At 30.0% G+C, this 10,903-nt stretch overlaps 2 protein-coding genes across 11 annotated transcripts in view; one reads left to right on the plus strand and one right to left on the minus strand.

Annotated features, from left to right (window-relative positions):
• Window positions 1-7,263, plus strand: part of LOC106680926 (protein lifeguard 3) — a 16,721-nt gene extending 9,458 nt beyond the window's left edge. For 4 of the 7 annotated variants that reach the window (XM_067046336.1, XM_067046334.1, XM_067046333.1 and 1 more), the window contains 4 exons: window positions 896-1,028; window positions 1,104-1,229; window positions 3,725-3,874; window positions 6,139-7,263. In XM_067046336.1, the coding sequence (XP_066902437.1) occupies window positions 896-1,028; window positions 1,104-1,229; window positions 3,725-3,874; window positions 6,139-6,507 (778 nt within the window). In that variant the 3' untranslated portion in view covers window positions 6,508-7,263. The remainder of the gene's footprint in view (window positions 1-895; window positions 1,029-1,103; window positions 1,230-3,724; window positions 3,875-6,138) is intronic. The other 3 variants (XM_067046337.1, XM_067046331.1, XM_067046332.1) reach the window with 3 other exon arrangements.
• A 1,547-nt stretch (window positions 7,264-8,810) lies between these two features.
• The window catches only part of LOC106680935 (pyridoxine/pyridoxamine 5'-phosphate oxidase), a 43,815-nt gene continuing 41,722 nt past the window's right edge, over window positions 8,811-10,903 (minus strand). For all 4 annotated transcript variants that reach the window (XM_014420975.3, XM_014420971.3, XM_014420972.3 and 1 more), the window contains one exon: window positions 8,811-9,021. In XM_014420975.3, the coding sequence (XP_014276461.1) occupies window positions 8,898-9,021 (124 nt within the window). In that variant the 3' untranslated portion in view covers window positions 8,811-8,897. The remainder of the gene's footprint in view (window positions 9,022-10,903) is intronic.

The raw sequence follows: 10,903 nt of genomic DNA on the forward strand, positions 1-10,903 counted from the left end.
CGGGTTCGGGCTAGATCGGTTACATAAGGAACATTTAGGTCTTTATGGATGGTTTTATTAGTAACAAAATAAGGAGCATTGAGGATTTTACGAAGGAACTTAAGTTAAATCGAAGGGTAGAGTCCAACCCAAGATTTGTAGTATAAATAATAATTTACAAATATATATTCCATATTTTGTATACTATATATTAAGAAGTATTATGTACTGTACTTATTATAAATTAGTACTAATTTTATAAGCCTTGGGTCCAACCTATAAGACGAACCACACGTCTCAAATGTGATATCTCTTGGCAATATAATAATTTCTCCTCATAAAAATCCTTGGTATATTTTTCCCGAAAAAGAAATTTGAATATTTTCAGAATAAGGCTTCCCACGAACCCCCCCCCCCCCACCACCAAAAATTAAGTGGATTAACTATTCAGCTAATATTGAACATAAAGAATCACATTTGCTCATCGTAATGATTTAACACTATAAACATTCAAATTCGGAATTGGTTAATCTATGATGCTTAAGTAATATTTGTGAAATTTATATTCCTTTTCATTGTTTTTACTAATCATTCATTTCCCCTCGACGTATCGTGGTCTTTTCTAGTTCGTTAGTTGGTAGTGCACAAAGAATAATTTGGTTTATAAAGAATATAAACCATGACATAATATAATTAATAAGTACAATAGGGAAAAGGTAATCATGAAGTTGGCGAATGGACTCCGAAACGTGGATTAAAAATGGAAATAAAATAGATAAAGATAAGAAAAAAATTGCAAGTACAAATATTAATATATTTAGTAAACAATCTTCCGTAAAAGAATAAAATCAGTTGTTTATAATAATTACATTTTCCTATAAAAAAACCTTATTTTAAACCATTATATAAATTACAGTGTACTTTCACAGAGGGATAGCTGGCACAATATATATACTACTGGTTTTATTCAATTTTTTAAGAAGACATCGCTTGCTCAATTTCTTTTTAATAAGTTCCATGGTAAGGAATGTTTATTAATAACTTCTATGGTAAGGAATGTTTATTTAGTATCATTAAACAGTTGATATTACTGGATGCCTAACTGGACCTTCTGGTATTTGTAGGTTTTCTTCTTGGCTCTAGGCATGTCAGCCTACGCCTGTGTTAACCGCTTGCCCATCTTAGTCTTCATAATTGGTATTCTATTTTCAGTAGTAATATTTGTGACTGTCCTCGCCAGATTTGGACCGGTAAAGTATATTTTCCGAATATAATTAAAGACAAATATTTTTAAGATGCTAATTGTGCATTTATTATTATTTTTTTTTTTAATCAAAGTATTTCAAAAGAACGTGTAGACTTAAATGTTCAACAAAGGCTATTGATATATGGGTCATCTGAAAGCGATAGTGTGATGTCCATATAGTTTTTCAAGTATTGTTGTATTTAACATTATCTACAGTTTTTTTTCTGACTAATTAGTATTAATATACCAAATAATATTTGTACATTCAGTTCACCATTTCCCGGTTCTTATCTAGGACTGATATTCAACTTTCATCCCAACTTTCATGTCTCGAATGAGTTTCTTCTGAGGTTTTTTTTTTCAAAGCCCCTATTTGAAATTTTAGTTTGGTATATAAAATATGATATATATTGGGATTTTGTTTTTCTTTGAAACTTGGTTTCATTTAGAAACACGTGTGTAGTGTGGTTATGGGCGAATTTTATAACTAAGGTTATATTACGTGATAGAGGGCACACCAATGGTATGTGTTAATGAACATAAGACCTAGGCCTAAATCTACAAGTATTTACAATTTATACAATATTCACAGATGACCACTGCTCAAGTGGTTTTAGTGCTACCTGTTGCCACCGCACTGGTGGAGGCGCTGTGCCCCATGTCATCTGAGGTGTATCGAGAGGTTGTGCTTTAATTGCACATCGGTATACTAGAGATACTGTCTGAGGAGTTTTCAATTTATTTTTTCACACAAATCAAGAGATAGGTTTACCCAGACCTCTTGCTTGCGTCACCTTGTTGAATTAGCGGTGGGAGTAAGAACGACAAACTTTAGTTAGCGACAGTACTTCTTTTAAAACTAATAACAACTATTATTTTGATTGTGTTCTCCAGATTGTCATTTGTGTTGTAAATTCGGTTTTTCGTTAAAGTAGTTATACAATTACAGTGAAGGTGGTTTTCTGGTTAGTTTTATTAAAACAATCGCTATTGCGTTAGCTGTATTATTGGTTTTAGTTCTTTTTTGTCATCATTTTGAGTATTTATTTCAAATGATTGATGGAAAATAATAATTTTCCTAGAGTAGCATAATGATATTTGAAATAACGAATTATATAAAACATTTATGGAATCAAATTGAAAAATAATATATTTCGAAATCCAAGAATTTCTGATTTAATTCATAAAGCGTTTCGTTGTTTCACAACAGTTATTTTTACCAACTATTAAATAATGACGAGAACTAAAACTAATAGAGTGGTGTTGTCTGACTCATTTCGTTCGTCAGACAACACCAGTTTTATAAACTGTTGTTTTTTGTCAAACTTAACAGTTAATTAACCTTTGGGGAAAAAAGCAGAAATGACCTCTATTTTGATTGCCTCTCGAATTCACAGATTACAGCTGGTTTTTTTTTTCAATTTAGATTTCCCGTGAATCTAGATCTTGTCAAAATCATTTACTGGCACATCATTATAGTTGCTTTTACAACGTTATTGTCGAATAACATCGTTTCAATAACGATTGTCCAATTATCCCTCATGGAAGGTTTAGTGGTGCGTTGGTAACTAGTATCTTTTCCTTATCGCTCATCTAACTGCCTAAGGAGAACCACCATTAATAAATTCAGCTTCATAGCCATTATCCTTTTTAATAAGTATTTTACAAGTTGATTGGGGGCGATGGTAGCAGCGTGGTAGCTCGTATCTACTAACCCAAAGGTTGTGAGTTCGAGCTCCGGCCTTACCTGAGTTTTTTTTTTCAAGCATGTAGTTACATAATACTCGCTCACAACCTCCCCCAGGACATTTGTGAGGTCCGTGAGCCTTTGGGAGGCACTCAATAAAATAGGCGTGGGAGTGACGAACCCACTCTATAAAATCCTCGTCAAGAACGCGCGATGTATTTCCGTAGTACATCACGCGAAGCCTTAGACCTCTAAGGTCTGTCCAGAAGAAATTGACTAGAATTTTGATAAAAATAAAACGGTTTCCACCGAAAGCTGCACAGAACCTTTGCAAGGAACACGTCAATCCAGTTCTAAGGACGGTTTTAATTAACCTCTGTCTCTTCATTTTAGAAATAATTCCTATAAACACATTATAAGTTTTAAAAAATAGTTCGTTTGACTATTGTAGCAGGCTGTTTATGTAGCAATACAATTTTTTTTGTCTAACAATACTATAAAATAATCCAACAAATTAAACCACTCTACTTAGACCGTGAGGCTTGGTAGCGTTGGACGCTAGAATGGCACGAAGAAGAAGATAGAGAAGAAGAGCAATGCCATAAGAAGGCGGGCGGGGAGGGATTAAATTAAATTTTTAAAATATCATTCTGTCCAGTGAATCTTTTTAAAGTTTGTAAAGTGTTGTTCTACAGCACTTCCAAAATATAGTTTATAAATCATTTTTACATATCATTTATATTTTAACGGCCCAAAGAACCATAATTTAAAAAAAAAAATGGACTCCTAACTAAGATAGCGTTATATTTCAGTGTGACGTTGCTGGCTGTAGCATGATTTGCTGTGTTCTTGGAGTCGTGTTCTGCATTTATGGAGTTGTGGCTAGTTTCATCATTCTCCTTACGGGCTTCAAGCTGATGCAGTTGGGATATGCTGGGGTTGCAGTGATTCTCCTATCACTGGTATGTAAACAAATACCTAACAACCTTTTTACTTTTATCATTTTTTTTTTTTTCAGAATTGACGACAGAGTTGTTACTACAAAAATCTGTGGGAGGGAAGGAGTAAAGAATTAAATTTCCCAAAAATATTAAAATATTTCAAAATCGATTGTATTATGAAATATTTGTTTTATAATTATTTAGGTGAAATAGATCTTCTAAAATTGATTTATCGATTACATTACATTAATATTTTTTCAGGTGTGCCAAAATTGAAGGGAATTAACGATATGATGTGTATTTATTCCCGCTACATTTCGGCAACTACAGCAAATTTTTTATTATGAAATGGGCGGATATTTTATGAAATATCTAGCGTTTTTTTCTTTCTTTATTACTTTTTATATTTATCGTTTTTATGTTTATTTCTTTTTATATTTATCACTTTTTTTAAAAAAGTAAATAAAAGCAATATATTTTAATCAATTTATTTCCTTGTTAATATTAGTTGTGTTTTTAAAATATAATTAAATTTCGATCTATGTGTGAAACTATATTAGATTTTTATGAGAATAACAATGTAAGATTTTTAAGTGTATAATATTATTACTATATTTACAATTTTATCAATTTATTTTGTAGAAATATTAAATTATATATTTATTTAAGGGGGAAAAATATAATGTAATTTGTATAAAATGGATAAAAAAAAATCCAAAACATGAAATGGAAAAAAATTCATATATTACCACTATATATTACAGATTAATTTAAATTATACTATTCCTATAAACACATTATAAGTTTAAAAAAAAATTCTTTTGACTATTGTAGTAGGCTGCGCATGTAGCAAATACAATGCTGTTGGGTAGCACAATTTTTTCTTCCAAGTGTTTATCTCTCAGGATAATACTATAAAATTATCCAAAAACTTAAGCACTGAGGCTTAGCACTGTTAGATGGAGACCCCTCCATGCTAGAATTTGGCACGAATAAGAAAGCAATACCATAAGAGAGGGGGGGATTAAATTTAGTTTTTAAAATACCATCCTGTCTAGTGAATCTTTCTAAGGTTTGTAAAGTGTTATGCCCTTTAACAGCACTTCCAAAGTAAACGGGCCATTTGCAGCCGAGGGAGTTAAAACGTCAACTTATATTAATTCATGACCGCAGCAGCGCTGGTTCAAAACCAGCTAGTGGGTTCAACTTTTATTTCAGTGGCAGTCCCACGAAATGTAAACTTGACCTCCAAATGGTTGGAATAGAGTGGTAACCTGTAGACAATCACCTCCCACCGTATATCCGGATGTCCAGAAAGAGGGTCTCAAAAAAATTTAAAAAAACAAAATCCAAAGTAAATTAGTAAACTTATTTACCTTTGTTTAGGGTTGATCATTGGAAAAGTTAGGGTATTAATTTAGGTAATTTAAATTAGAAGAAGGAGAATAGAGTTAGTGTTGAAGAAGTTAAGGCCGCCTGTAGCTCAGGGAGTTGAGGTGCTGGTCTTTGCAGCCTGGGAACTACAGCAGTTCAATTCGAATCCTACCTGAGGGGTCAAATTTTATTTCTGTGGCAGTCCCAGAAATGCCATGGTGTTAAAATACGGTGGTAACCTGTAGATAACCCCTCTCCCTCCCTGTATGTCAGAAATGACAAGTAAGGGAGACATAATAAAAAAAAAAAAAAAATGTTGAAGTTGAATTGATGATTTCTTCCATTATGATTTTTTCCAGTGTACAAAAACATTGCTGGTATAGACTGGTGCACTGGACTTAATTCTCTGAGACCCAGCCAAAAAGGCCTCTATTTTTCCTCTTCAGAGCCATTTTGAGTTCCATCAAAAAAAGTAGTGGGCTATCAGTAAGGCTGCATTCCTCCAGTATGCTCTAAGTGCATGGAATAACCTGCAATGGGGCTGATTCAAATCCGGCCTGTGTGGCTTGACTCGACCCTCCCACTGTGATTAGAATAGGTTGTGTATCCTTAGAGCAACCACCGTAACTGACCAAGTATGGAATAAAAATAAGAACAATTATGTCTACTTTTTATGTCAAATCATACGTTCAATATAATGTATTCATTTCTCACTTATTTATATGAAAATAGATTACACAACTAACAAAATAAACAATAAGAATAAATAAATTTGGAACACCTAAATGTAAACTCACACAAAATTAGAAGGTTTGTTTAGAGTGCAGGGCTAATATAATTTTTATAGATCTATAATTTATAATTATATGTTATTGGTAATTTTTGTTCATAATTTAATTTTTTTTTTACAGTATTTGATGTTCGACACTCAAGTGATGCTGGAAAATAAGAAGTTAAAGATACATTCAAATGCGTTTGTAAGAGGTAATATTCATTTGTACGTAGATGTTATCCTCATTTTTTTCAGGCTAATTAGAATTGGTTTTAAATTTGTGAAGAGTAAATTAAAGTGTAGGCGGAAAACCAAAAAGAAGGATGTTGAACATGAAACAAAGAAGAATGTTAAATATGAAACAAACTTGAAGGGCGGTAAATTTGAAGAAATGAAGAATGTTAACCATGAAACAAAAATAAAGCATGGTAAACATGAAACAAAAATGAAGCATGGTAAACATGAAACAAAAATGAAGCATGGTAAACATGAAACAGTTGTAAAATAAAATCCCTATAATTATTTATTATAGGAATACTATTAAAACTAGTAAATAGTTTGCCAACACAAAGTTCAATCAGCCCAAAGGTAACCTGAAATTCCAAGTGTGCTCTGTAGTACTAAAGTAACTCAAGAATACCATTTAACCTTTCTAAGAAAAAATATATTTCTCACTTCTTATTTTGTGTAATTATATTTTGTTTTCTATATTTTCAAAAAATGCATTTCTTATTATTACTAATAATATTAATACAGAAAGTATTTTATAAATAATTAGCAGGTTTGAGTATCCAGGAAGAGGGTCATGAAAATGTTTATATCGTTCCTTGGTTATGACAGTCACTAATAATGTATTTAGGTCCTTGTGCATTGATTTCTTTTGTGGTATAGAAGAGACAGTGGGTGAGGTACTGAAGGAATTTTGAATGGAAGAAAGATGTGAATGGTCAGAAGTGTGGTTATTAGCTGGAGCCTCACATCTGAGTGTCCAAATTGGTCTAAGAAACATATTGCTTATAAGAATTAGTAAGTGCTAATTTATTTTTATGATGTAGCAGTCGTTCAGGTAATGAAAGTCAGTGATCCTTTTTTCAAAGTTGTCATATGATTTCAAGGTAAGTTAAGTTGTCTGTCCATTCTGAGTTCAAAGTATTTTGTGAAAAAAAGAATTCATGTTACTGAAACTATGCATATAATAAAATCTGGTTGATAGGTGTATCATAGACCTATTACTTGCCACTTTGAAAGGCGAAAATTTCAAACAAATTTTATTTTCCTATTGTGATAAAAATTTCTATTTATGGGTTTCTCGAAGTGTGAATAAATAATTCTTACTTTGCTCCTGCCAGAAATACAACTGTCATTTAAGTGATAGTTTTATGCACAGCGTAATTAACATTTAACTGAAAAAAATATTTTGATTGCACATGTTAATAGCAAACTTGTAAACAAAAATTTATTAACATTTTTAGTGAATTAGTATAGACAAAATCATTATTAAGAAAAGTTTTTAAGAGCATATCTTTCAAAAATGGTAGTGACATATTGTCTTATCTTTACTTGAAAGAGCAAAGTCCTTGCCAAAGAGGTAATATTTAAGGAAAAAAATTGTGGAATAAAAGTGTGTCAAATCTTTGAAGTTAAGTTTTTTTTTTTACATGTACTATGATGAATTCTCTTATCCACAAATAAAGTAGATATGCCCATAGACAAATAAATACTCTTGCTTAACTAATCCCCCCAAAATTTGTTTAGTATGGCAGAGTACAATTAATCAATCATTAAACACAACTAAACTAATTATTACGCTCAACTATTTGGGACTTAACCAAACAGGAGACCAACCGATCATATTAATCTGAACTGAAGGGTAAGTGAGTTAAAGCGTGGGCTTTGGCTCCCTTGTTACTACAGCAGAGCGGATTCTAATCTGGCCTGAGAGGTTATACTTTTATTTTTGTGGCAGTCCAACAAAATGAAAACTTGTCCCCACCATCTCCACCCCTACCAATGATAGAATACGTTAGTACCTTGTAGATATCTCTCCCTCCCCTCAGAAATGTGTCAGAAATGGCCAGGTAGGGGGGCATAAAAAATAAAATACAATGATAATATTTTCTAAGCAAATTAATTTGTGAAGTTAGCTCAGCCTAAGCTGGTGTTTAGACAGGACAATTTAACTCAGTAACACATGCCTAATATCAATTAAGACTAACATCTAAGCAAGAATTATGCTCAATACAATGCAGATAGGGTGTATTAACTTATAAATAAATAAGTTTTCCATCAAATAAATACAAAAATTCTTAAAATAATCAAATATTATACTAATATTGTGGTAACTCTTTACCGGTACCCAATTATTGTTTAGAAAAAATATTACTATTTGATCAAACCAGCTTAAAATAATTATTAACGATAACAATATGGTTAAATTGTTCATCTAGCAGCTGTTTTACTCTCATATCAATTTCATTAAGTTTATACTCTGGTAATCATATGAAAGGATTTTTTCTTAGTTAATTTTTTTTTTAATATTTCTCCATTTTTTATTAATTCTCTTTAAACTCTGTTAAGAAAAGGAAGAATATATATAAGAAAATATATATAAAAAAAAAAAAAAAATGCATAACAGCTAAACAGTTGCATATGTTTCGTTCATGAGAAATTTATCAACATCACAAAATATGAGGGAGATAGCACTATAGGAAATCAAATCGATAATGGTATTTTGAAATAGAATTTTATCAAGTTCAGCGAAGTCTATTTTGTGATGATTAATTAATTAGAGTTTCAAAAAAATGCAACCAGTTTTTAATAAAGTATTTTATTAAGAAAGTTAGAATATATATTTTTTAATTATATATAGAATTTAAAAAGGTAGTTTTTGAATCACATTTAAGCAGCTATCCTGTTAGAAACCCAATCTTCTCCTTGTTTTAGAAACATTACTCGATCGGCTATTCTTGAACCATAAGTTTCATAAAATTCCATCATCGTCGGGAACATTTTATATGCAACTCTGAAAATTAAGGCAAAATTAATCAGACAAAGTAGAATAAAGTTAGTTTATATAAATAGTCTAAGGTATGATATATTTAAGTGCAGTTGAATTATTAATATCAAATATGAACATTCCTCTGTAAGGTTAATATTTGAGCAAGATGTAAGAAAGTGACAAAAGTCCATAAATGACAACAAATAAAAGTTCAGTTTCACAATCCTTTACAATTGTTTAGCTTCAGTAAAAGTTTTGCAACTAATGGGAGGTTTAAGAAAAATAAAATAAGTTCTTAATATACAGGTATTTTTTTAAAAAATTACTTCTTTATTTATTTTTTTCATTTACAACATGAGAATAGGGACTTTTAATTCATCTTCAGAATTATTGGGATACCTGTACTTTGTTTAACATATTTTGTAAGTGTAATTTTAACATTTGTTTGTGCATGATATCTTTTTACTTAGAAGGTATGTAAGACAATAAACTATTATTCATCCAGCATATTAATTTAAAATTAAAAAATGTAAGAAAAATAATGTACAAAATACTTCAGAAAAAAATTAAATAACTATTCAAAACTGCTAGAAATAAATTGACACTCAATGAATCATTATTAAGAGCTAACTCAACATATTCCTGTCCTATGTGGAGCTTCATTAATTTAATTAACTTGACAAGTTTTCCAAAACAACTAACTTAAAATTGCTAACTATTAACATATTACACAAGAATAACTAAGATGCATTCAGAATTAAGTATAGACACCATACAAGAATACAAATTGGTTCATAATTTCTTTTAATTTTAACCAAACTCTTTAAACCTTCTAATAACCAAAATAAGAAATTATACAAAAACAACGTTCTGTGGTATAATATAATACCTTATACATATATTGCTGTAATAATCATTAACAACGATCTGTTTTATTTCATTTCCAAAACTATTTTCATGTATTTTTTCATATTATAATAGACCAAAATGTAAAAAATATGTAATAAATAGAAAAGAAAAATGTATTATATAAATGTGTATTCTGAAGTAATGTAATATGTATTGTACAAATTAATATTTATGAAATAAAAACTTTGTTACAAAGAGTACTATTTTTTTTAAAATAACCTTTCTATATTGATTCTTTGTCAATGTAATTATATTTTGTGGATTGTAATAATTTTACACAGAAATATCTATTATTATAACGTTTAACAATCAAATATTGGTAAGTAATTACCCATTTATCTTGTATATATTTAATACCACCCCTCTACTGTTAGCTATTATTTTTCAATTATAATGATCTTTTTTATATAGTTAAAAATAATAAACAGGAACCCCTAACATTACAATAAGGCTATGGATTCAAATTTGGATAGATTTGTCAGAATGTACTGAAAAATACAGTAGCATAAATCAAACAATTTATTTATTTTTTATTAAGATAGGTTTTTGAGGAAAATTTTGATATATTACATAATTCTACAATCAATAAATCAATACTCAATTGTGTGTATTAACCAATTGCTAATAGTATAAGTATTGTTATTACTACTACCAAGTGAACTGTTTTATTAACCAATTGATTTAGATTTCTAATTTTAATTTAATTTTGTGGGTCTTAATTGTTTACTTATTTTTCTATTATTAAACTCATTTATAAACTTGTATTTATTTGAAATGTTCATATATTATTTTATTATTATTAGTATCCATTTTATAATTATGAGAGATAGTTGACCGTGGATGATAAATGAGGAGAAGATGGTTGGGGATGTGGTCAATGAAAACACAAATAAGTATGATAAACTTATTTTAATGTGCCGACGTTTCGGCTAGAGTTTCTAGCCTTCTTCAGGGCTAAAAACAAAACAAGATAACAACCACAGTAAGTATAGAAAAA

Source organism: Halyomorpha halys, unplaced genomic scaffold (assembly GCF_000696795.3).
Source record: "Halyomorpha halys isolate HHAL.00 unplaced genomic scaffold, Hhal_1.1 Scaffold299.1, whole genome shotgun sequence".
Classification (NCBI taxonomy): Eukaryota; Metazoa; Arthropoda; class Insecta; order Hemiptera; family Pentatomidae; genus Halyomorpha; species Halyomorpha halys.